The sequence below is a fragment of the Phalacrocorax carbo genome, chromosome Z, assembly GCF_963921805.1.
Source record: "Phalacrocorax carbo chromosome Z, bPhaCar2.1, whole genome shotgun sequence".
Classification (NCBI taxonomy): Eukaryota; Metazoa; Chordata; class Aves; order Suliformes; family Phalacrocoracidae; genus Phalacrocorax; species Phalacrocorax carbo.
In genome coordinates, this window is record NC_087548.1 from 5,385,048 (window position 1) to 5,412,452 (window position 27,405).

The following is a 27,405-nucleotide window of genomic DNA, read 5'->3' on the forward strand; positions in this document are numbered from 1 at the left end:
CAATCCACCTGCCATGAGCAGGGACATCTTCAACTCGATCAGGTTGCTCAGAGCCCCGTCCAGCCTGGCCTTGAGTGTGTCCAGGGATGGGGCATCGACCACCTCTCGGGGCAACCTGGGCCAGGGTTTCACCGCCCTCACCGTAAACCATTTCTTCTGTATATCTAGACTGAATCAACCCTCTATTAGTTTAAAACCAACCTACCTTGCCCTATCAGAACAGGCCCTGCTCAAAAGTCTGTCCCCACCTTTCTTCTAAGCCCCCTTTAAGAACTGAAAGGCCACAATAAGGTCTCCCCACAGCCTTCTCTTCTCCGGGCTGAACAACCCCTGCTCTCTCAGCCTGTCCTTGTAGGACAGGTGCTCCATCCTTCTGATCATTTTCTAGCCATTCCAGGATTGTCTGGAGAAACTCAGGTAATACAGCACTGCAAATGCATTTCCCAAATTCTGAAGTACTACATGCTGAAATGGTCAGATGCCTTCTGTGGCAAGTACATCTAAACATTCATGGGAACAAATGGAGTTTACTCCAGCGACAGCCTTTGCCACCTGGCACGGGCAGTACTTGTGTGCTTTGTCCCCTCCCAGCCACACTCATGGTGGTAATGCTTGTGTCAAGGTGGAGCAGAGGGAGCAGTGAAGCTGCGCTGACATGGAAAACACCCAGCTAGCACAGCAGAGGGCAAAGCTTCCACCCCGTTTCCAAAACAACCCCCAAACACAGAAGAAAGAAAGGACGTTTTCCTTAAGAAGGTGAGTCCATGGCAGATTATTTCACATTTTGTAAGATCAGGTCAAGCCAAACTTGATTAATATGGCACAAGCTCAGTAAAAATAGAGATACAACATGAGTTCTCACTCCTCTGAATGGTTAGTATAAGTACTGTTTTTTGGAAGATTCAAGTGTAGAATTAGTCCAGGGTTGTTAGAAAGGCACATGGACAGGTCTGAGGGTGAGAGACAAACGTAATTATCCACCATTGTCTCCTTTTATTTCACATTAGAAAGCAAGCTCTTTATCAACACATTTGATCTAATTAGCATCAATGATTTATCTGTGGGACAAAAACAGATGTAGTGATAAACAATGGATGTGGTATAAAGCTTTTCCTACCTGGTGGTCCATACAGCAACAATCCTTTCCAAGGAGACAGAATGCCTGTAAACAGCTGGGGGTACTGAGGAAATGGAAAAGTAATTCAGAGATTAAAAATGTATCATCTACAACAAAATGCAAGAGATTCTAACCCCTACCCCCACTGATCTTAACGCATTCAGGAAACCTAAGAAATCTGAAGAGAGGGGGATAAAAACCCTCCAAAACTATATAATCTGTATTATCTGAGTACTGAGAAAAATACAGTATTTACCATCTGAGTTCTGGTTTAAGTGAATTCTTCAAACACATTTGGTTTGATATTCTCTTCTGTCAGTCATTTTCCACTGAATTAATATAGGCCAAATCCAGCACCTCTTACACTGCCGAAGGTGCCAAAGAATGGGACCCTGCACTTATAATTTTAATATTGAAAGGCCATTTTCTTGCAGGAGAATGTGTATGCCATTATCAGAAACAGAAACAGGAACAGTTCTAACATGAACTGCCTACAAAAGCACAGAAATAGCGAGAAATCTAAAACATCACTGTAATTACAAGGAAAATGCTAATGAGTCCAACACTGGTTTTATAAAAACTGTTTAGCGCCTTACCCTTATGGGATAAACAACTGCTTCCTTGACTAGCCTTTTAGCTGCATCCAGTCCAATAATGTCATCCCACTTCACGTTTGGATTATGGAGATAAATGTCCTGCAACATACATCGCATCCTGTTAGTAAAACTTCTTCTTCAGTAGGACAGCCACCTCTCACAAAGTAAAAGAATTGACTCAGTCATAAAGGAAGAGTGCTATTAAGTGATACAAACTGTATTATTTAACCCTACGTACCAGGGACCTCACAAGAGGAAAGCGTACACAGCAATCATTTCTACAGATCTGCTACATGATGCCTTGCTCTTTCCTTCAAGCCCCTAGTTACCCTAACAGCATATACACTGCCAAATGTATACTGAGCAAATCTGCTTCTCAGATCTGTCTTCTGTTGGTTTTAGTAACCAACCAACACAGAAAGAGTTATCATGGTACAAAGGTTCACCAAGCCTAATGTTTTGTCTCTGAGGCTGGCAAGTGTTGGGTGTAAAAAAAAGCACAAGCAATAGGACTGACATGTTGGTTCATATTTACATCCACCAAAATCTGCAACTGAAGGACCTCGGTAATTAAAATTACATCTTAAGCCTTTGAGTTCAAACACCCTTTGACATTCATTCTTCAGTGAATTTCTCTTACCTCTGTTTGAACACACTTATTCTGTAGTAATGAGCTCCACAGTTTAATCATGCGCAATGTGAAAATACTTAGGTTTGTTTTAAACTTGCTGCTTAGTAACTTTATGGCTGCACCTATTACTTATGTTATGACTTATGTTATTACTTATTTTATAAGGAACAGTGAAAAATTGCTATTTACTCCATAGTATGCAAGATTTTCTATGGTGCAAGAAAAGGTATGAGAAGCTCTGTAACAGGAATAAAATTTTCCCCCAAGCATCAATGGAAAGATAGTCGGTAATTAGTCTATGCCCTGAAGCACTCACTAAATTAATTTCATTTAATTCATCAAACTTTCCAAATCTTCCGTGAATCTTTCCATTTGCCTTAGTAATATTTTGTGGCTTTGTGTTCCAGAGACTAATTGTTCTGCAGAAAATATCACATGCTCAGTACAAATACTTCAGATAAATTCTACTCTCCAATAAAAACAGGCAGTCCCCAGAGACTAAAGAAAAATTATGTGCTTATATCCGAGGGGAAAATTTGATTTAATACAATTAGAAAAACTATTTATATCGAGTAGATTACACTTTCCCTTTCTATTAACAGCAAATTAAGATGAATCAGATTTATGATACTAAGTAGAGACTTCCATAACTGTTTCCAAATTAAATTAGATTGTGTTGTGAAACAGATACCACATGCTATTTATTTTTATTGATTTACATGGTGTTGATTACCATAGCAACTAGGAACATACCAGCACAATTCAAAAACATACCGTAATGAAGGCTAAAGCAACCCTATCGCTTTTTGCTAAAGTAGCAGCAGAACAACGCTATTTTAAATGTTTACCATAAACTAAAAACTAGAAAGGAATTGAAATGAATGAGAATTTTCTTACTTTAAGGCCTCAGTTCTACGAAACTGCAAATGCAAAACTTGCAGACCAAGAATTTGGGCCATACACAGCTATAAAAATCAGTCAGCAGAAGTCTTCCAGGCTTTTTAAACAGCTGATTTTAAGTATGTGGGAGCAACAGCTGATACCATTTCTGATGCTCATATCCAGAAAGAGTCACAACACTATCAAATACTGTGATACTATGAAGCCTTTTGGACAAGTGCCTAGCGGGCACTGAGAGGTGATGTGTGCAAAGCACTCATCTGCTTCGTAGCCATGGATCCCCAGTAGCCCAGGGCGTGTTTGCTAGACTGTAAATCAACCCATGAGTGAAATGAAATGGTGCTGATGATGCCGGGATTCCCTCCAGGTGTCAAACTGCCCATCCTGGAAGAATTCCCAGTCTGTCCTGGGATACAGTGTATTACTGATGCTGCCCATGCAGTTCCTGTGCTGGGATGAGGGAAGGGCACTGCTTGCAGAGCCTATGGTAATAGCATCTCTCTACTGCACCAAGCGAGAAAAGACAAGGAGTCCAGCTCATGCAGGCAGTGCGATGCAAGGCACAGGACAAGTATTAAAAAGAATGTGGGATTATCAGTGTCTGATTATTTTTGTGCATGGTACCTACTTGATAAACTCAGAATCAGGATATAGCTGTGATACCAGAACACCATCCACACCGAATACAACCCAATGCCTTGAACAGAAACTGCATCCACAGAGTTGAATCACAATTTTTCCCACCATTTGATCACAGTTCACAGAATCACAGAATCCCAGAATCCCAGGTGGGAAGGGACCTCAGGGATCATCTAGTCCAACCTTTCTAGGAAGAGCACAGTCTAAACAAGATGTCCCAGCGCCCTGTCCAGACAACTCTTGAAGGTGTCCAACATGGCTGAGTCACAACCCCTTCCCTGGGGATATTATTCCAATGGTGACTGTCCTCACTGTGAAAAATTTCCCTCTGGTGTCCAGTCGGAATCTCCCCAAGAGCAACTTGTGTTCATTCCCCCATGTCCTCTCCATGGGACTCATGTAAAAAGGGAGTCTCCATCTTCTTTGTAGCTACCCCTTAAGTACTGGTACATGGTGATGAGATCCCCTCTGAGCCTCCTTTTCTCAAGGCTGAACAAACCCAGCTCTCCCAGCCTATCCTCGTATGGCAGCTTCCCAGTCCTTTGATCATCCTGGTGGCCCTTCTCTGGACCCCTTCCAGCCTGGCCACATCCCTTTTGTACAGCGGGGACCAGAACTGCACACAGCACTCCAGGTGTGGCCTGACAAGCGCTGAGTAGAGTGGGACAATGACTTCTTTCTCTCTGCTGGCGATGCCCTTTTTGATGCAACCCAGCATCCTGTTGGCCTTCTTGGCCGCAGCAGCCACTGTTCGCTCATGTTGAGCTTCCTGCCCACCAGGACCCCCAGATACTAGGTAACAGTTGGTATTAGCTGATGTATTTAAATCTCTCTTTTCAGTGAAGTATTGTACATTTTCTGTAGCAATAAGAACAAAGGGAAAAGCTATGACAGTCTCATGGGTACCGCATGATTAGATTACATGTTCCCCATTAGAAAGGAATGCTCTTAATCACTTCCTCCCACTGTGTATCAGAAAGAAACCTCGTTACATGAAAGAAGTGACTTGTTGGGAGTCGTATAATAAGAAAAATAGCTTGCACATTCAAGAATAAGCACTACTGGTGACAGTAAAAAGAAACAAACGGCATTCTCAGCTGACAAATATAACCAAGATCTCCGTACGACCGAAATGGAGACCTGATCTTACTTTGCTTACAACTGTTGCAAGTTCTCTCATCTCACCGGTCATGCCAATAAAAGCACTAAGGGGTTTCAATAATCGTTCCTAAAAAAGACAAACATAGGTTCTTGTCAGACTTCAATTACTTTTAAACAGACAAGCTATGAAATAGCTTCAAAAAAGCTGATACATCATAATAATAACAACTTTTAAAGCTGTAAAAATATGGATAAAGGTTTTTAAGTAAGCCATATTTGCAGTAACACATCTTTTCGTCTGACAAAATCTCATCCTGAATTAACATTAAAACGAGCAGCTCTCTTATTGCACATGCAGTCCTAAACACGCCCTACATACATTAAGAGGAGTGAAAAATGTAACTGTGGGTCACCGCATTGTCACACTCTCTGTTTTGAAAGTCTCTTCAAGTGTAGCAGTTGTCAGGCAGACTGTCACCATGTAAGCTGGATGCACTCTCTGAGAAGCTATGGCTTGTGTCATGGAGTGATTACTGAAAATTTCTCTCAACCAACTAAACTCTGTTCTTGTCTCAGCTGAGGCGAACACTAAATAACATACTGAATACAAAGGAATGAGAATTTCACCCTCAGAAGTTCTGTGGGTTTCTGCATTTTTTTGGGGGGGGGAATCATAAGGTATCATTTGTATTTGTTGCCTACTTCCATGTTCAAAGAGTAAACAACTGTCAACAAATTAGACCAGGATCAAGTGTAACTGCCCATCCAAGAAGGAAATACACCACTCAGAAATCTAAATCCTTTTTTAGCACTTTGGAACAAAGACAACATCACTGTGGTGTTTCATTTTGTTCCTGGTTAGGTAAAACTGACATTCATATTCATTGGATGGAAATATGAACAGAAACACTTACTGACGGATCTGGATCACAACTAAGGCCGTTCAAGGCTATTCCATTTGATGATACTTTGATGGCATCCTGAATTGTCCCATGGAAGTCAGTTACTTGGCCCTAAAGAAGAAAATGATGTTGTGATAGGCTTTAGCATGATGGTAGCTCCACTGTTAAAACTGCACTGGGCCAAATTTTGATTCCCATTACAGCAATGAGTTTCCTTACTGCACGTACAGTCCTAAATATGGCAAAACCTGACCACTGAATCTGTGGTAGCAATGGGAGAAGAACGCACATCTCAGTCCATGCAACAATTTAACTGCAGAGCCTCTTAGAATCTCATCCAGGAATCTGAAATTTATCTTCAATTTTAGCTATTACTAATGGGTTTTTTAAACAGAAATGTTTTTCCTTCCCAACAATGTCTGAAATACTATTTAACACAAGCAGAGCCTCCTATGCAAGGAATTTCTGCCCAAATCATTAAATTGACCCTTTGGCTAATTATACAGGAACATTTTATATAAAAGTAGTCACAAAAAAACTCGCATTTGATATTTGTGAAAAACTTTCATGTGCTTTTTCTACATACATATTTCTATCGCAAATTACATACTAGGTTTCCACCAACCCTTCTTGGGTGAATGCTGTCTCCTCCAGTTTTGTTGATTGCTGAGATGCTTAAGCCAAAGTCAGATTGCTCCAGGGTAACTGCACTGTCATTATGCTAAAGGAAAATAAATTTTTAAACAGATGTGCTGCAAAGCAGATGAGTTGCAGATATCATTCCATTATAGGTATCATCCCACCTCTTCACACATGCCCAGATGAGCTGCATCATTACACAGAAGTTGTACCAGTCATCCTGTATTTGTCAGACAAACACCATTGTGCATTCAGACTTCATCTGACTAGAGACAACAGCAGTGAAAGCCATGGCTCTAGAGCTCAGCATTCGAGTTGTTTCATGCACAGAGCTTCCATTTTAAGTTGCATTTTACATAGCTATGAGAAGAAACGCTTATGAACAATGGAAACAACAGGCAAGTATAAGGCACAGCATGCCAACTCAGAAATGAGGAGCCATTCTAGGATTGTAAGTTACTTTGACATTCACTTCACAGCAGTTACTGCTGTAAAAACCAAAAGCTAATGGTTTTTAAAGGGTGAGAACTGGTCAGAGATCAGCTCCTCCCTATGCAGGAATACAGACAAGGAGTTAAAAAAAAAAAAAAGAGGTTCTCCTTCACCCAGTTCCCCAAAAGCTATAACAGACACAGTGCTTGCCCACCAACCTGCTGTTCCTGCTCCATCCTCTGTAATAAAATAGTTTTCACAGCAATCTTACCAAAATAACACTCACAAAACTGAAAATCAGAGCCAAATTACTCCCCCAATCTCAGACACCTCATGCACTGTGAGGATGCCTACAACTGACACCAGACTTTGTACTTGGTTTGTTTGTCTGGCTTTCTGGCACTAAAGGATGAATCTGCTGGTGTTAACAGGAAAACTCTGGTTGCCTTCAGTATAGGTTGGATTATACGACTCCTTTTCCTCTCGTTTTTGCCTGTGACTTGCTCCCCAACTCACAGCCAGAAAGCATATTCTCCTGAAATCTTGCATCTATAATCCTTATATAGTTAGTAAACCCCATTAATTACACAATTATTGTGTAACTTACACCCTCTTGCTGCCTATAGCCACTCAAAATGAAATCACATTAATTTCAACTGTAAAGCTGCCAAGATGAAACACGTTTAAACCTGTTTGGGGCTCTCCGTGGTGGATGATTTAAATTCTGTTGTGCTCCCAGGTGAAGTTTTTGACAGTGGTTGTTGCACTGTCTGATGTTTGAGCCTTGGGAGATTCTGAGAAGAGCTTGCTGCCCTAGAATTAAAAAATAATATCTTGAAAGGCTTTCACAACTTTTTTGCTTCAAAATACCAAAAGATTAAAAGGCAGAGTTTCCAAATAAAGCAGTTTTGGGCTAACTTTGCTCCCACTGAAGTCAAGACATCAAATTAAAATCACAGCGAAGTTCAATGCTTACTGCTTTCAAACATGCCACCCTACCTTAACCACACTGCAGAAACTTTGTAAATTGTCTGCATCTCCATTTGGGAAATAAGTCTTTATTTCCCTCTAAAAGATACAGAAAAAGGCACCACACCGTCAGCAGCGTGACTCTAAGCGTAAGTACTCTTACGGTATCACAACATGATTTTAACCACGTTGTGTATTGCTTTTATAGGAAAATTTTCTACCCAGAAACACCCCCCACCCCCCCACCCTCCCCCTTTTCTCTTACCTTCTTGGTCTTCTTCCAGATCTCAGCTGTTGTTTATTTTCTGCTGTGGCAAAATTAATATTAAAATAGAAATTATTTAAGGATACAAAAAAGGGCAACTTGATTTTTTCCCCCTTCAAACGTGACCTTGGAAATAACAATGCATACACAGGAACAGCATGATTATAAAGCAATATAAGCCTGCAAAAATGTTTTGAAACGAAACTGATATTGGAGAGAGCAGTTTGGCTTCAGGGTTGTTAAATTTCAGGCTCATTCAGTCTTTGGTTTCTTTGCTTACATTTTAAAACTAGTATAATTTATACAGTAAAATGGACACTACCCGAAATTAGATCAAGCACAATAAACTAATTGAATATATCACAGAGAATGCTTATTTAATGCTAATAATTTCTTCACTGAGGAGCTGGGAAATAAGAATTTACTTCACTTTTAATAGTAATTTTATCATGTTCAACATAACAAGACAGCATAAATGTCACATCACAATGGTGGTTATCAACCTATGTTACTTTTTGCACCTATATCATTTGAAACAACTTCTGTTCAAAGAAAAGCTTTTTTCACAAAAAAGTTTGTGTCAAACTCACAAAGCCCAGATGTGAACTCATAAAGCTGAGGGTTTGTATCATACTAGCATGCACCTAGTTGTTCCAAAATACATCTCCTATCAGTGTTCTCTGTACAATGCTCTTGCACCCAGATTCTCATACACCTGCATAAAATAATCCTTCCCAAACAACCGCTTCACTGAAAGGGCTGGGGAACAGGGTGTACTTGGAGGCAGCAGAGCCCATGCGTGAAACTTGTAATGCTGTGGGCCCGTCTACAACACTGCAAACTGCGATTCAGCATGGAAATGAGTCTGTTCTGTATGACATTGACATTAGGACCCTGAGGGGCTGGAGCGTGTCCAGAGAAGGGCAGCGGGGCTGGGGCAGGGTCTGGAGCACAAGTGTGCTGGGGGGCGGCTGAGGGGGCTGGGGGGGTTTAGCCTGGAGAAGAGGGGGCTGAGGGGAGCCCTTCTCGCTCTCTGCAGCTGCCTGAGAGGGGCTGGAGTGAGGGGGGGGCTGGTCTCTGCTCCCAAGTCACCAGGGACAGGGCGAGAGGGAACGGCCTCAAGCTGCGTCAGGGGAGGTTTAGGTTGGAGATGAGGGGAAATGTCTTCCCTGCCAGAGCGGTCAGGCCCTGGCACAGGCTGCCCCGAGAGGTGGGGGAGTCACCGTCCCTGGGGGGGTTCAAAGGATGTGCAGACGTGGCCCTTGGGACCATGGTTTAGGAGGCCTGGGGGTGTTGGGTTGGGGGTTGGCCTTGATGGTCCCAGAGCTCTTTTCCAACCTTAATGATTCTGTCAGTCTTTGATTCTATGAGTTGCTGAGAGTATTACAAGGAATTTAGTCGAAAGAACCACACACTTATCATTTTGTTTGGCCTGCATGAACCGTGATCTGACCATGGACACAATTTAAGGCAGGTCACAAACTACCTGGCAGCAGCTTCTCAAGAGAGACACATGTTGGAGGGAGGCTGTTCAGGCTTCAGGGAAAAGGGTGATACGTCCCTGCTGGCATGGTTGTAGTTCTGAGCTTGGGTAATGGCAGAGCACCCTATGTCTGAGTAGCTTTACTGACCAAAAGATGGGTGCTTCGAGCCTTTAAGTGTCTAAGAGATTTACTGGCTTTTGGGGAATTGTTCACATGGATCTACGTTCATGGATCCAGCTTGGCTGCTGCTCAGTTTGACCAAGAATAAGTATGATGTGGTAAATGCTTTGTAATACATTTCCTTTCTTGATTCATAACAAATCCCTTTGGTTTTGTCCTGCAAGGCTGCTCCTCTTTGTATTAACACCAATCAATAGGTTCTAGCTGTAAATTTTTTTTCATGCAGATAATGCCTGCTTCCAGCTAGTCCTGATTGTCTACATCACCGTGAATGTAATGCTGAGTAATAGCTTTAGTACTTTCAAAATAATTTCACCCATACAGGTAATTTTATTGTATTTATATAATGTTTCATTCATCTGTGAATTCGAAGTTGCTGGCAGCCACACAAAACAATGACAACCGCTCAGAGATGCTCCCTGGCCAATCATCCCCTTCTCTGATGATTATATTTTTTGTACAAGACAAATAGGTAGAGATGTCGGTGTTTTCTGTACCCTCCAAGCTCTTCAGAACTGATTCTTATACAGTTGTTCTTGTGGCGTCTGTAAGTTACATTTTATGCTCAAGTCCAAAACCATTCAGACTCATAACAGAATGCTCATGTTCTGATGCCCCTTATTCTGTATCATTCATTTATACCTCAAACCTTAAGTCCTCTGGAGCAAATAAAACTATTACTTGTTTGGCACGTTACCTTTAGTTTATGAAAATATGCAAAATAAATGGTTAATGAGACTAACGGTGATAAGCTTATAACTTAGCTCATGCAAGCTACAGATTAAAATGTTTCGTTTAAGTGGTTTATTTTAATTTAAAAATTAAATCCAAAGTAGAGCAGACTTACTATTCTCTCCCCATGAGAAGAAAGTGAATATCTATGCCATAATACTTTGCACTCACATGGCACTTCCCAATATCAAAGCAGTTTTTAAAAGACAGAAAAATATCACTTTCTTGTTCTTCTACATAAAGAGAGAAGGAAGAGCAGAAGGGCTCAAAGCCCCATCTCTCAATTCTTATGTCTTTTGTGCTAGAACCACGGCTCTGCAAATGTAAGAGAGTTCAAATATTAAACACTGACATACACGAGAAGGGGAGTGAGCATATCAGGCGAATGCACATTTTAGGCTTTGGAAACAAAAGCTTTCTTTAAGGAACACAGCCACATACCAGTGTCCAGGACCTTTTTGGTAATTTTAGGATACTTTTGAAATTTTACAAAGTAATAGCTTTCATATTCCATCAAAATCGTCTCAAGATCAATATTGTCACAAACTTCAAAGCCACGTAAACTTAATTTTGTCTCTTGTTCCAAAGCGTTTGCAGCATCGACATACCTGGTAATTTCAAAAAAAAAGAAAGATCAAAAAACTGAGTGTCATTACCTTATTCTGACTTTCGGGAGAAAAAGTAAACAACAGCATTAGTAAGTATATGGTATTTTTAACCTGTCCACATCTCTATTTATTATAAAAGCATAAACTCTATTTAAAAACCCTTTGCTGCTTTGAAGAATTTTAAAATTATATAGGACATTTTTGTTCCAGGAACTGAAACAATTCAGCAAACTGCCAAGAGATGTAATAGCAGTTTACCTCTTTCTCACATCATACCAAAGGGCCGTGCTGTCCATCCACCCAACAGAGAAGGGCACATTACGGGAAGTCAGACACACAGACCCACAAATGCAGAGCACTATTATGTAAAAAATAACAAACATACCCTTCCTCCATTAAATAATGCAAAATTAGAATGAGGAGATTTTTTCGACGAGCTTCTGTTCGCATCTCATCCTGTGAATTAAGACAGAACTCTAGATCAAATGTAATATTCTCTTTATTGCTGTAAACAGCATCTAAATGTAGCCTGTGGAAACAAACAAATTAAGCATGTAAGAACTGTAGAACAACACACTGTTAATAAACAGAAGGAAAGTGGTTTTCAATGTAATTTTTCTTACATGTTATCAGGGCTACTGGATGGGTAGAAACCTTTTCCTAGAGAAGAAAAAATTACTTTGAGGTTGAAAACATAACTTACTTCCCTTACTATGGCAATGGACCTCCAACATGTTCAGGCTGCTGCGACTTCCAGGGTAGGACTCTTGCAGACCTCATGCAGAGTGTCTCCAAGGACTGTGCAAGCAAATCTTGTGCTCCAACGTGGCTGTGTGGCTCTAGAAACTTGAAACCCCTTTTCTCAGTGCTTGGAGAGGGGGGCTGGAGAAAAGGCCTAAGGTCTGGGATCTGCATAACTACACTACAAACACCAGCTGTAGCACCTCCCAGTGCACAGACCTTGATATATAAACACAAGTGAAATACAGAGTACTTGGAGAATTAGTACTTTGGGATAACACCAAACTTGCCCAATTTTAACACAGGAGTGACCAAAGTCAGTTGCTGACAAGCAGAAATTTCAATACAGAGTCAGCCCCACGGTTTTCTTCACAGAGAGTGGAGAACCCAAAGTCATTCACAAATGGTTCAGCGATAAAAACAAGGCAGTGTAAAAGACCTCTGCCATCATTCAGTGAAGCTACATCTGGGGGAGCATAAAGTGCGATATGAAGTATAGGGACACTGAAAACAGAAATCTCGTCGATACTGGAACAGTCTTTGATGAAACATGCCATACATGCTGAGTGCCTGCAGAGAAACTCCAAGATTTCAGGGTCATAACAGAAGTTGCTACAGGGAAAGCTCTAGAAATGAGTGTATCGACTTTGGTCTGCCTCATTGGGATTTGAAGCTGGGACCACAGGAAAAGCAGGAATGGCCAAAACCACATTTAGGCAAATAAATTATTTCCTTTCTCTTTTAGGATGCTGATGTTCAGCATTGTGTATGAGGACCCAGTGTGAGCATGAAAGGCCAGTACTTGTTCAGTGGATGGGGAAAGAGCAGTTTATGTTGCCTGCATAGCACACATATATTCCTGAGCATGTTGCGCAGTAATGCATAAACAGACTCCCACTTCCACCCCCAGTTTCCCTCCCTTCTATGCCAATCAAACAAAGCCTGCATCTGCCCCTGAGAAAATGCCTAGCCCAAGCATTAGGGACCTGCAGGAGACAAACTGACAAATCTTTGGCCCCTTCACACTGGAAACAGAGCCCCAGTGCCTGCAGCAATGACTTCTGCTGCTCTCTGCCAGTGCCTGGCACACAGACAAGCTAAAGAATTACTACGGACCGAGGCTTAAGTTTTTAAATCCCCCAAGATGTGTAAAAGGAATATCCGTACGGAAAGACAACTACCCTATCCTTCCCGGTCTCTTGGAAGGATGTACCATTATAGCAAACTGCATATACTGGAGAATCATTTATTTCTACAAGCAAAGGTGCTTTGTCGTGGTGCAATGTACTGCAAAACCATCTTAGCTCTTCAGCATGCCCTTCCTTCGTCAGATTGGACCCATCTGCTCCGTACACAGCAGCGTGTATCATACAGCATTCTGCTGTTAATTTAAACACTCGAGATAGCACATTCAGCTATTGTTTTATTTTAAAACTAATACCTCTCCGTGTGTTTGCCACCCTGTAAAAAGTACTGGGCAGAGCAGGAAAAAGGTCTCCCAGTAAAGCAGATATTTTCTGGGATGTTTGCTTCAGACGTGGGGCCATCTAGTGACACAACTAGGAAAGGGATGGGGTTTGCTTTTAACGTTTCCTGCGGGGTAAAAGTATATTTGTATTTCACGTATTACGAAAAAGTTTGGTAGAATCTCCATTGCGGTTTTCTAGAGAAAATAATCAAACTGGCTGGGGAAACGGGAAGAATCCATACAGCACTTTTAGCCTTTACTACTTTTTATTGCCTTGATAAAGTTACGCAGCCCCTCTGAGTCCATAAGGAAGCTACAACACTGTTTGCCTCTCAGTGGCGGTACAAAGATGACTTTTCTAAACCATTTTAGGAAGGAAGAGTCAATGCTTGGTAGATCAGTAACTCTTGAATGAAGATCAGTTCCTGAGAGGTGCTGCAACAAGCAATGAACCCATTCTGAGAACTGCTATGAGCAAAGAGAAAACACTGACACTCTGGGATGAAAGGATTATTTCCTTCTTACTGTTCTGAGGTGCTGGTGTTCGGAAAATAGATTTTGAATTGTGGACCTTTTACCACTTCTCATGGATTATCTGAATCTTCTGAAACAGGGTTGGAGGTGCAAGAAGGAAGCTGGAGTCATCACTTTCCCAGAGTCCCACCTGCACGTTCGTCTAAATGCAACCGCTCCTGCTGTTTTATGACGGGAAAAATTAGCTGCTGCATTTGCCCACACATCAAAAGGCAAGATCACAGCTATCTCTGAATATTTAAACACAGTATGAAAACACAGTGGTTGCCACAGAAGACAAACACATCAAGTGATTCATGCTTGAGTATTTACAGTAATACAAGCGAGGACTTGCATCTGCCTGATAACCTGATGGGGCCCACAATCCATGCTTGGAACCTTCCTTGAAAAGAATTTGTACTTTGGTGTCTTCTGGTGCTGTTAATCCCATCCCAATGTTACTTCTGCTATTCCTAGAGGCATTTTAAGTTCTAGTATAGACAGCAACACAGTGATGGGCAGCATCTCAAATACTCTTCCAGGTAGAGCCTTGCTCTGGGTAGTGGAGGGTGACATCATGTCTATATACGAGCAACCCACTTCAACCTTAACATGGTAATGTTCTTGTTGTGTCAACCAAGCAGAAGCAAAAGTGAACATTTACATTAAAAAAGAGCTCCATTTAAAATCAGAATATAGTTTAGGCTGTGAGGTTCATTCTGTTTTTACCTCGTATTAATAACAATGCAAACAGCAATGGTTAATTTTGAGAAGTCAGACATCTGCCCAAACAAAGTTGATCAACTGATAAAGACTTGTATTAGATTGGATCTGAAAACCAGAACAGAGGTATCAATATCTCTGGTCTCAGTTCTGTGAACTTTCTATAAAACAAAAAATGAATTAGGGACCTGTAGCTGTACGCTTCTACGGGAGAACTTATCTTGGGCCGCATACCTCCGGGACACAGGGCTCTACCCACCCTGGGGACAGTGATGCACAGACATCAATATGATGGATACAAAATGTCCGTCTATTTAGCTGCGTCACACGCTTATATAGCTCTTGCGGTTCCTGTTCCTGCCACTCCTATGGGGAAGAGTCTATCTTTCCGTCACAGCCCGTAATCTTCCGGTCGCCGATCCCTGTCTATTCCCCTACAGGGACCTTTCAACATGTAACTGTTACCAAATCATAAATCTTGTGAGTCAGTAGAGCACAGACCATTACTTTCTTAACCAACCCCACAAAGCCATGTCCCCCCTGCCTTCCACTGGTCTTGGCCTCCCACGTACACTTTCGCAGATGTACACAAGCCTCTGAGCATCAACGCCAGAGGTGTCCACTTAAACAGCTCTCTGCCCACACTGGCCTCCTTTCCCGAACTCCAGCCTATTCTCCAGGGACTGACCCCCACTGCAAATAAGTCCACAGAACAACGTGCCAGCCTCAGTACAGACTGATACTAACACTGCCCAGGACTTCTGCTGTGTTTAGAGAAGAAATGGTAAATCTTATACAGCATGGAAAAAAGAAATAGGAGTACTTACAAGTGTGAAGTTACTTAAAATTCAGTTTAGCTTTACGGTGATTTAGCCTTCCTGTTTAATTAGTATTTAGAATTGCATGTTGTTTATAGCCACTGGTATTTCAATAGATGTTTAAGTGTTCAAAGTTTAATAAGCTTCCATTATTAAAAGAACAAAAAATTTATGTAATTAAATTTTCAATTACTATAGGGGATGTTGGGGTCCATGCAATTAATAAAAGCTTAAGGCACTTAAGAGTGATCTTGTTTTAAAAACTGAATAGTTGAGCATTTAACTAATTAGCTCCAACACTTATAGTGTATTTCTAGTTTAACGAAAGTGGTACGTATTCATTTCTTTGCAGCTGTTTAAAATTAAACTCTATGAGAGTCATGCATCTTTAAATGCAATTGTTCGTTTAGTCACTTCCATACCTTTTTCTAAAATGCATTTACATTATAAATCAACCTAGTCTCTTGTGTAATTCCATCAAATTAGTGGACCTACTAAAAGATTAATTTAATCCCATAATGTTTCATTATCATTTGGCCCTATATTTCTGCACTAATATATTCGATAGCATGAAGAAAGAAGTTACAGAGTAAGTCAGGGTCTGAGAAGCTTGTAAATAATAACCATACTGCTGTAACATTGTGCCCTCATACATCCATCTGAGGCAGTCAATGAGGTGAGTTCAGGAGGATCTGTGATCAGGAATTCAGGCAAGAGGCAAGTAGTTAGCTCTGTAATCATGCAGGAAAAGATCTTATCGTAATACACATGCAGTGTCCCTTCCCTCTTTCTCCTGTGGGATCCCAGGATGGCTGCCAAGTATGGGATTCCTCAAGCTCAAGCTGGTGCCATGTACCAGGATATAGAGGGTAGCTGAGGCATGATGGAGACACCCAGTTTTCCTCCTCCCTCCACCACTCTGTATCCCCACAGCCTTTCTGCTCCCCCAGCCCTTTGCACGTTATACCTGCAGCCTTGCCAGGCTTTTTAGAAGGCTGACGTTCAATTATTGCTTGGCTTGCTGAGTATTTTTTGAGAAATACAAGCAGAGAAGGGAAACGTGAGTTTTAAACAATGTAGAACTTGGCTGTCATTGAATAGAATTTCCCAACACAAAGAAAAGGCGCTTCTTGAATCTCTTCTCTCTTCCAAATTATACAAGCCCACTGCAAACAATAGAGTTGGCAAAGTTTCTCAAGGATTACAAAGAGCTTTCATAATTAAAGCCATACAGCAAGTTCATCACAGAAGTTACAGCTGTCCTAGTAGTAACACCAGGATGCATTTGAAAGGTGTTGTGTTTAAAATCTGAAGACATTTACAGTTTGAGTTTGGTGCGCTGAAAAAAGGAATGTTCTGATTTACTTACATGCTGTCTTTCATTAACTCATGCTCTGATGCTAAAAGCCACTCACAGACCACGATAATCTCCCCCTTTTAACAGGAATGTTGCTGAAGCCAGGTTCTACACTGCCAAGACTTCATTAATTTAAAGGAATATGTGCTATGAGTACACAAAAATGACTGGGCACAAAGTATGGTGAAATATTAAAAAATACAAATTAAGGGTGCTGACTTTACAAAGTTATTTAATAAGGACTAATTCTCCCACTCATTTGTATGAATTTGCAAAGTTCTGCTGCAGAATACAATATTGCTTTTCATGAGCGATTTACAGAACAAACATGGGAAATATTTAACAATTAAAAGCAGCGGAATGCCTCACAACACAAATTTCTTTGATTGTAAGACTACAATGGGTAGCTGTGAACAACCATAGAATTGTAAAGCATACAGGAATTTATATTTGTATAGGAATTTAGTTTTCAAAGCTCTTTTCCCCAAACTGGTAGAAAATAATAATCTCCATTCTAGAGAATGGTTTAATGGAAAAATGCAGTGCAGATAAGGACAGAGCAGGGGAACCAGGAATTCCAATAATTATTTAGTGCTACAGATTAAAGACATAGTGGCCTAACTTTTAGGTACTGAATTGGAATACTAGAATTCAGAAACCCAAAAGTAAGTATCTAGGCTCCCTCCACAGAACTCAAGAACCTTAGAGCAAGAATCAAAAAATCCTCTTGGCAGCTCCAGTCTGTTCATTAATCACTGACTGGCTTAAGCAAGGTAGGCTCCAAACTTCTGTCCCTCTGCAGAATACGAACACCTCTCTATACTCTGCACCCAAAATATAAAATCCGATCTTCACAGCCACCCACCAAAAGGCTATGGAGAAGTCAGCTCACAAAGCAAGCCAACCAAAACCCTGCGGTACAGCTTGGGGGGGAAGAGTTCTTGAGCTCCAGTTCCTGCTCCCACAAATGTTCCTTGGGACTTAGGCCACCCAAATCCCCACTGGCGAGGTTACAAATCAGACCTCTTTTTCTCCTGTCTTCCTTCTGCACGTTAACACCATTTCAATACCACACCTTAGGGCACCATTCTCAGTGGCTAGGATCTCAATTCACTTCATGGCTCGGAACATGACTGCGTTAGAGGCTCCCATTCCCAGGTAAATATACAGTCCAGTAATCTAAGATGTTGAAAGGGGGAAAACAAAAGTTAACTGTTCTATTGCTGAATGCTTATCCAGCTGGAAGTTAATTGTTGTGGAACGCTTATCGAGCCACTGTGTAAAATAATTAGCAAGGAGGCCTGGAATCCACCTGCGAAGGACAAATTCCTGATAAGGATAGAAAATTATCTCAAGAACCAGCTAAAACTGACTTTGCAGTTTGGACAAGTGTCAAGAGATAACTGAGTCTGCGCCAAACCAAAAGGTTACTAGCGGTAACGAAGAGCAGCCAGCAGCCTTCATCTTTACGACCCGCAACAACCACCACAAGCAGGCACTGCGCAAGCTTAGTTGGGAAAGATTTATGGAAATAACCTTTTTTTGGCCGATTTTAATACGAAGCGCGGAAAGGTCACGCATATGTATAGGCGTATGGGGAAATCTTATGTATATGTAATGCTTTACTGTATAAATCCAAGACAAACCATCACGCAGGCGTGCACGACTTCGGTGGGACTGCCCCCCTCCCTGTGCTGCCCAGCGCTGAACAAACATGCCTACTTTACAGTCTTACACATTGTGGAGTCCGCTTTCCGCACGTCAGTTCAGCGAGCCAGCCAGGAGTCTCTGCTCAGCTGTGGGATCGGCTGCAGAGCGGACGCCCCTAGCCGCGCCCCGAAAACTTTTCTCGGAGGAGCCTCTGCTGCCGGCTGCTCACCGCGGGAGCAGACAGCAAACTTCTGAAGCCACGGAAGAAAGAGGTATGTTTTATAGGAAGGGCCTGTGAGTCGTACGCGTGGCCGGGGCAGCTGGTAAATCGCGCAGAGACATCTGGCGTGCAGCAGAGTCCCCGTAGGGGAGGGTACCCTGTTAGGTAACGGGGGGATTCGCTGACCGATAGAGCGGCCGCTAGCGATCTTGGGGGTAGATCGAGTGAATCCGAGGCCACCGCTGCATCCCGGTGTCGGGAGCCAGGGCGGACCTGCTAATGACTGGTATATAAGAAGCAGAAGAAGGGTAAGCAGACCTCCTCGCAATTTTGCTTGGGTTATTTCATATTTGCAGCTGCTAGAGGGATACTAGCTGGAACGATACTGTTTTGTTTGCAAACTTGTGTGTATGTGTGTTTGTGTATGTGTGTCTGAAGCTGGAGTGATAATTATGTATCTTAACTGTTTTGTTTGCCTGAGTATTGTATGTTGAAAACTTGTGTGTATGTGTGTCTGAGACACAGCATTGCTGTGAAGTGAGAGTCCCGATTTGCGGTTCCGTAACTCCGCGAGGAGCACGGCCAGAGACCACAGCGCCTGGAATGTTTATAAATTTGTACATCTTTGTTATGTAAATTGAGCTGCTGTGGTGCTAGGCCATTCTCCTAAGTATCAGGAGACTGGCTAATCATCAGAGTGGCAGAACAAAAGAGATCCCCGGTAGCTTGGGTTTGAACTTTAGAAACATTCAAACGAGGGAAAGGGTTGGATGAGAAGGGGAATGAAGGCTTTTACTGAAATAAGACATAATTAACTCTCGCAGAGCACAAGTGACCTCAGATCCCCACACTGGTGGGCAGAACCAAAAAGTTTTACTTGATCCCAGGAGTTTGGGATCTGTGGGAGGCAAGCTGGGAGAAAGCTATAGAGAACTACAGAAAGTGTGGAAATTGAAACAAAGAATTAGGGTAAGCAGGAAGCAGTATAAAGACAAAAAGAGTAAGTTGGAAGAATGGGTAACACCCAGAGCGGCATTTGAAAGAAGAGCCCCCTGGGGTTGTGTATTGGCTTATGGGAAAGACATCAGTCGGGACTGGGGGAACAGAAAGTAAAAAGACCCTTATCAAATATTGTAATCAATGGTGGCCGTTGTATAAACTAGAAGGTGAAGTTAAGTAGTCGTTAAATGGATCTATAGATTGTAACACTCTTTTACAGCTAATGTTGTTTTTAAGGAGAGAAGGGAAGTGGGATGAAGTGTCATATGCAGACATGTTTTTCACCCTCCGAAATCATCTAGAGTGGCAAAGGGACTGTGGGATGGTGCTGCCACAGGACCCTATGGTACTCGCACTTGCACGAGAAAATAACAAGGGACTTAAAGGTAAATTAAGGCGGTGTTGTTCAGCATGTAGCATTGGACAAAGGTGCACTAAAGTAGATAAAATTCAGCAGGCACCAGAACAAGATCTAACTGATTTATTTAAGCCTCCCCCTCGACCACAGGAAAGGGATGCGGACTCGGACGGAAACCCCACTCCCCCGGACAGTCCCATATCTTCCCGCACAAGGAAGAAAACTGCTTCTGGTACTGCCTCTACAGCATTACAAGCCCTTCTTTGTGAGGCAGTAGGGCCAGATGGGGGAACAATGCAGTTAAACAGGGTCCTTCCGAATCCCCGTCTGAATTCCTGGATCGCTTGAGGGATGTAATGTGCTGCAGCACACCGCTGGATCCTGGGTCAGAGGTAGGAGTACAACAACTAGTCTCCCTGTTCTTGGGTCAGTCCACAGGGATATCAGGCGCAACCTCCAGAAGCCGCGCACTACAGAAAGTAGAAATCTGGAAGTGTTACTGGATTAAACATGGAGAGTATTTAGTAATAGAGAGGAAATGTATAGACAAGGGCATGGGAGAGTGGTGGCAGTTATTAGAGAAGGGGAGGAAAGGCCTAGATGAGAACGGTCCCGATTGGGGAAGGATCAATGTGCTTTACGTGTATTTATTTATGCTAATTATGTGTAAATTATGTGTAAAATTATGTGTAAAAGATTTGGTCATTGGAAAAGGAATGTCCAAGAAATAAAGAAAAGGGATGAAGCCAGCAGACAGGAAGAATGGTAGCTCATGTGAAAGGAGATTGACAGGGACCTGGGGAATCTACCCTAGAGAATCCACTGGTTATAATGAAGCTAGGGCAAAAGCAACAAGAAGTAGAATTTTTAGTTGATACAGGGGCAACATATTCAGTCTTAAATCAAGCCTTGATGCCCCTAGAGGATGAATATATCTTGGTAAAAGGGGCAACTGGCCAAAGTGAAAAGGGATATTTTTGTAAGCCACTGGAGTATAAATTAGGTAAACAATGGGGCATCCACCAATTTTTGTATATGCCCAATTCCCCAAAAGCACTTTTGGGAAGAGATTTGTTAGAACAATTGGGTGCAAAAATTTCATTTGAAAAAGGAGAAATTACTCTGGAAGTAAAAGACCAACAGTACATCCAAATCCTGAGTCTATCCTTAATTAGTTCTCTCACAGAAGAAAAAATTAGTGAAGAGATTCTAAACCAGGTATATCCTACGGTATGGGCCACTGATATACCTGGGAGGGCAAAGAATGCACCACCTGTTGAAGTCAGACTCAAAGAAGGTCAGCAACCGGTAAGAATTAAGTAATAACCCCTAAAGAAAGCAGATAGAGGGGGAATTCGGCCAGTGTTTGAAAAATTTTTGCAATGAGGATTATTGAAAGAGTGTGGGTGTGACTTTAACACTCCTATCTTACCTGTTTGTAAGCCTGACAGGTCATACCGTGTGGTCCAGGATCTACAGGCTGTAAATAAGATAACCGAAGACTTGTACCCTGTAGTAGTGAATCTATACACCCTGTTGACCGTATTAACACATGAACTAACTTGGTTCACTGTTTTAGACTTGAAGGATGCTCTCTTTTGCCTCCCTCTCCATGAAGCCAGCCAAAAATTATTTGCATTCGAATGGGAGAACCCCAAAAGTGGTCATAAGACTCAGCTCACTTGGACAGTGTTGCCACAAGGATTTAAGAACAGCCCTACCATCTTTGGCAATCAGCTCGCAAAAGACTTGGAATCTTGGGAAATCCCCTCTGAGGAAGGGAAACTGTTACAGTATGTAGATGATATCCTGATTGCCACCAGAACAGAAGATGATTGTATGACCTGGACGGTGAGCCTATTAAATTTCTTGGGGCTGCAAGGGTATTGGGTACCTAAGAAAAAAGCCCAAGTATTGCAGTGCAAAGTGACTTATTTAGGATATGAAATTAGTGCTGGACAAGGACTTTGGGACAGGCCCACAAAGAGGCAATACGCCAAACTCAGAGACTGCAAATAGTGAAAGAACTACCGACCTTTCTGGAGATGATGGGGCGGTGCGAACTGTGGATTTATAATTATGGACTGCTTGTTAAACCACTATACGCCTTAACAGCCACTGAACAGGAACACCTCAAATGGAATAGAGAAACCATACAGGCCTTTGAACTGTTAAAAAAAGGCCTTAATGTTGGCCCCAGCCTTAGGACTCCCAGATGTAAGTAAACCGTTTTTCCTTTTCTCCCACGAGAAGCAAGGGATTGCCCTGGGGATATTGGCACAGGATCTGGGTCCATATCGACGAGCAGTTGCCTACTTCTCCACACAACTAGACGCAACTGCTGGCCTGGATGCCTGCAAGCGGTTGCAGCTGAAATATTGAACATACAAGAAGCCCGAAAATTTACCCTGGGTCAGAAAATGACTGTTCGGGTGTCCCATACAGTATCCGCAGAGTTGGAAGCAAAGGGTGGACACTGGCTTTCGCCACAAAGATTCCTGAGATATCAGGCTATACTGGTAGAACAGGATGATGTAGAGATCGTAGTTACTAACATTATCAACCCAGCTTCTTTCCTCAGTGGAAACACAGGAGAACCCGTATATCATAACTGCTTGGAGACCATTGAAGCAACATATGCAAGCCATCCAGATTTGAGAGACGGCCCTATGGAAAACGGGGAAAACTGGTTCACAGATGGAAGCAGCTATGTCCTGAGTGGTAAGAGACACGCGGGGTATGCCATTACCACCAGCCAAGAAGTAACAGAGTCAGGGCCTTTGCCGATGAATACCTCTGCGCAGAAGGCAGAAGTAATCGCTCTTGGAATAATCGTGCCTTGGAATTGGCCCAAGGCAAAGTTGTGAACATATATACGGACTCGAAATATGCCTTCAGGGTTGTGCATGCACACGGAGCAATTTGGAAGGAAAGGGGACTATTAAACTCTCAAGGGAAAAATATCAAGCATGCAGAAGAAATCTCGAGGCTGTTGGAGGCAGTCTAACTTCCTGAGAAAGTGGCAATCATGCACATTAAGGCACACCAGAAAGTGAGCTCAGAATTGGAAAAAGGAAATGAGCTAGCGGATAGAGAGGCAAAACAAATAGCCAAAACAGAGGTAACAATGGAAGGAGCTCTGGTTCCTGATGGGCAAATTTCTCTAGAAGGTAAGCCCAAATATACCAAGGAGGATCAGAAGCTTATCACAGATTTGGAAGGGTCGTATAACAAAGAAGGGTAGGTCCACACCCTGCAGGGAAAATTAATCATTCGCTCTTGTTTAATATGGCATTTAATAAGAGAGTAACATAGAAAAAGGCATTGGGGGACAGAAGCTCTATATAAATATTCAGAGAAATTGTGGCCAGAAATTTATACAGTACAGTAAGACAGGTGACTCAGCAGTGTGATCTTTGTCTCCAGACTAATCCTAAGAATAACCCCAGGCCAGAAATGGGCCAGATTGGGAAAGGCAATGGGCCTGGACAACAATGGCAGATTGATTTTACAGAACTCCCAAGAAAAGGGGGGTATCGGTATTTACTGGTATTAACTGATACCTTTTCAGGTTGGCCAGAAGCATTTCCAACCAGAACAGCCAAGGCTTGGGAGGTAACTAAAATATTAGTACAAGAGATAATACCATGCTTTGGGGTTCTAGCTACCATATCTTCTGACAGAGGACCACATTTTACATCAAAAGTGGTACAACAAATCAGCCACCATTTGGGTATAGATTGGCAGCTTCATACCCCATATCACCCTCAATCGAGTGGCCAAGTGGAAAAATTAACCACTTAAACAGCAAACTGGGACAAGAGGCAAATTTGACCTGGCCTCAGTCTCTCCCTTTAGCCCTTTTGTGCATACGAACAAGACCAAGGGCAAAAGGACTGAGCCCCTTTGAAATCTTGTATGGAGGACCCTATGGGATACAGGGAGGAATATCAATACAAGCTGGGGATGAAATCATAACTTCCTATATGGTGGCACTGGGCAAACAGCTCAATAAAATCAGAAAGCATGTAGTTGGGGCTCAAGGTAGGGGTTTAGATGGACCTGTACATAATATCCAGCCTGGAGATTATGTGTACATAAAGTCTCTTGCAGAAAAAACTTGGGAGCCACAGTGGGAAGGACCATTCCAGGTGCTCCTCACCTCCTTTACAGCAATCAAGATCAAAAAGCAGAGTGCCTGTATACATCACACTCGGGTGAAGAAAGCACCATGAAAGGTTTGGACTTCTGAAGTCCAGGGACCCTTGAAGCTCAAACTGCGGAGGTAGAATGTGGATTAAGATTTGCGTAATCCTGATAGATCTACAGGCAATTAGCATAGCTACCTGGCAAGAAATTTCGTATGTACAATTGACACAGAATATTACTCAAATTATAAACATGACCAATCGTTGGGTTTATACTCAAATGTGAAGGCACTCTCGTCATGGAATGCCCTTATAGGTGTCCCATTGCCACTAATTATCTCTTGGACAGATTACACTTTCTGGCAAAATACTACTCTCAGGAAAGATCCCCACACCAAGTGGGGCCAGGGGTTGGGAATGAAAACAGTAACAGCCAATACCTCAGGAGACCACTGCCTGGTAAGCTCAAGAAATGGCATGTTTGTTGGAGAATATTCAAATTGCAATGAATCCAGCTCATTGAACATGACAAATATTGACCCAGCATTCCAGTCACTTAATTATACTGGCCTCCCAGTTCCTCTAGGGACAGGGTGGTATTGGTTGTGTGGTACAGCAGCTTGGAAGACTTTGCCTCTGGGGTGGCGGGGAGCAGGTACTTTAGGCGCCCTGATCCCAACATCACTATTATTGATAAAACAACACAGAATCCCTTGAGAAGAGGATGGAGAGCCACTTTAATCAGAAACTGAAGAATGAATAACCCCTTAATAGAAACGCCGACAGGCTACCATAGCTTTGTGCGGTGTCTAATTCCATCCCTGGGGGTTAGCGAGTTGGAGAAGGCCATAGTAAACATCTCGGCTGTAATAAAGATAATTGAGAATAAAACTGCAGATGCCATCAGGGCACTCCAAGAAGAAACTACTGATTTATCAAAAATAGTATCACAAAATCATATGGCCCTAGACTTATTATTAGCCTCACAGGGAGGGATATGCACAGTAGTCAATGCCAGCTCTTGCACATATGTAGACCAAAGTGGGCAAATCGCTGCTGACATACAGGGGATCACAGAACAATCAAAATTCCTACATAGAGTAACTCAAGCCAACACATCCTGGGAGTTTTTTGAGCTATGGGAAAAACTAACTTGTTGGTTCCCAAATTTAACATGGCTAAAACAGTTATTTGTTACTATAATAATCATTATAGTCTTATCCATAGTCCTTTGCATAGCAGTACGAGGTGCCTTATGGTTTTCCGGCGTACAGGAGATTCCTACAGTGAATGGAAAAAGAACCAGCTGTGACGAAGACTGGAATCTGGCAAATACTTTCAGAATGTTAGATAAAAACCCATTGTATTAGAATATCAGGATAAGAGTATTAGATAAACGAAACAGTGTATTAGATTGTGGTGTAGTAAAACAATTTACTAACTCTGTAGAAAAGGAGGGACTGAAAGGGGGAAAATAAAAGTTAACTGTTCTATTGCTGAATGCTTATCCAGCTGGAAGTTAATTGTTGTGGAACGCTTATCGAGCCACTGTGTAAAATAATTAGCAAGGAGGCCTGGAATCCACCTGCGAAGGACAAATTCCTGATAAGGATAGAAAATTATCTCAAGAACCAGCTAAAACCGACTTTGCAGTTTGGACAAGTGTCAAGGGATAACTGAGTCTGCGCCAAACCAAAAGGTTACTAGCGGTAACGAAGAGCAACCAGCAGCCTTCATCTTTACGACCCGCAACAACCACCACAAGCAGGCACTGCGCAAGCTCAGTTGGGAAAGATTTATGGAAATAACTTTTTTTTGGCCGATTTTAATACGAAGCGCGGAAAGGTCATTCATATGTATAGGCGTATGGGGAAATCTTATGTATATGTAATGCTTTACTGTATAAATCCAAGACAAACCATCACGCAGGCGTGCACGACTTCGGTGGGACTGCCCCTCCCCGTGCTGCCCAGCGCTGAACAAACATGCTTACTTTACAGTCTTACACATTGTGGAGTCCGCTTTCCGCACGTCAACGTGACATAACCTCAGACTCAGAACCCCTCCCAAAACTATCTTTTTGTGAGCAGTCCTGCCCTACACACACAGTCGGGGGTTGTGTGCACAGACAGAGCACCCAACGTCTTTCTGCGAAGGATTTTTAGCAGTTCTGCAGTGTAGCCCTACAGTCTATCTTCCTCCAGTTGAATTTGGCCAGCAGATGGAAGCAAAAGAACAAGTTAAGAAATTTAGCAAAACCCTTCTCGTTCTGCGCTTCCTGGAACTCGACTCATCCTTGGGACGGAAACTCGGTGAGACTGTACAGCCGTGACCTATGGAAACGGGAGCTGACGGAGGAAGGAATACCGTCTTGTGCCCTTTTGCTCTACCTGGCAGGAGGGACGGGGGCTGAGGAAAGCCGGGTGTCCTGCCCTGCCCTGAGGAGCTGGCAGGACAAGGAACACGTCCTTCCTGCAAAGGGAAGGGAAGCGGGAGCCGTGGGAAACCCCAACCCTTAAGGAGAGCCAGGACCACCATCACGCCGGTGACCCTGCAGGCCTCCAGACATAGCCCTCCCCACGCACGGTCACTCCCTCCGCGCCCGCCATATCACCGCCGGCTCCCCCAGGCGCCTGCGCGCCAGGGCGCCGCGCATGCGCAGAAGCGCACTCCAAATTTCCATGGCAACGGTAACGCGCGGCCACCCGTCCTGCCCGTTCTTACCGCCTCCCTCGCCTGGTAGGTGGTTCTCAGCATTTGGCAGCACAGCTCCATCAGGGCGGGCAGCGGGCCGGGACACTGGCGGGTACACCTCACAGCGACGTCCCGGCAGCGCCCGGTCCCGCACCCCGCAGAAGCCGGCCGGCGCTGAGAGGGAGAGGCCCGCCCTACCTCTCTCACTCAGCCAATCGAGACGCCGAAGGATGAAAGTGCCTGAAAAGATATCCAATCACGAGTACAGTAGGTGGCCGTTTAGAGGATGGACCAATCAAGATGGGGAGGAGAGGCGGGACTGTAGTAGCGCCGGCCAATCGCCTCGAGCCTCACCTGAGCGGGCAGGCGGAGTAGTTAGCTGGGCGGTGAGGGTTTGGACCGCAGCGGATCAAACGAAACCCTGCCCAGCATAGCCTAGCCCGCTGTTACACACGTCCAGCTCGCTCAGACAGCCGGGGTGCCCAGAGAAAAAGCAAAGCGTGGTCTGCCCCTCGCATTAA

General features: G+C 43.0%; 1 protein-coding gene and 1 long non-coding RNA gene across 6 annotated transcripts in view; one reads left to right on the forward strand and one right to left on the reverse strand.

Moving 5' to 3' along the window:
• Positions 1-27,073, reverse strand: part of KATNAL2 (katanin catalytic subunit A1 like 2) — a 44,278-nt gene extending 17,205 nt beyond the window's left edge. The window contains exons 1-11 of one of the 5 annotated variants that reach the window (XM_064439219.1): positions 26,915-27,072; positions 11,899-12,063; positions 11,581-11,651; positions 11,029-11,195; positions 8,192-8,234; positions 7,647-7,770; positions 6,497-6,607; positions 5,899-5,997; positions 5,034-5,111; positions 1,714-1,812; positions 1,118-1,181 (exon numbers count right to left, since the gene is read on the reverse strand). In XM_064439219.1, coding sequence (XP_064295289.1) covers positions 1,118-1,181; positions 1,714-1,812; positions 5,034-5,111; positions 5,899-5,997; positions 6,497-6,607; positions 7,647-7,770; positions 8,192-8,234; positions 11,029-11,195; positions 11,581-11,645 — 850 coding nt within the window. In that variant the 5' untranslated portion in view covers positions 11,646-11,651; positions 11,899-12,063; positions 26,915-27,072. Of the gene's footprint in view, positions 1-1,117; positions 1,182-1,713; positions 1,813-5,033; positions 5,112-5,898; positions 5,998-6,496; positions 6,608-7,646; positions 7,771-8,191; positions 8,235-11,028; positions 11,196-11,580; positions 11,652-11,898; positions 14,829-15,084; positions 16,399-26,914 lie in introns of those variants that run through there. The other 4 variants (XM_064439218.1, XM_064439215.1, XM_064439217.1 and 1 more) reach the window with 4 other exon arrangements.
• LOC135310641 (uncharacterized) lies at positions 19,783-26,986 on the forward strand. The gene is made up of 3 exons (XR_010370721.1): positions 19,783-20,434; positions 21,622-21,893; positions 22,611-26,986. It is a non-coding gene; the product is annotated as an uncharacterized LOC135310641 (long non-coding RNA).
• Positions 27,074-27,405: the final 332 nt, after the last annotated feature.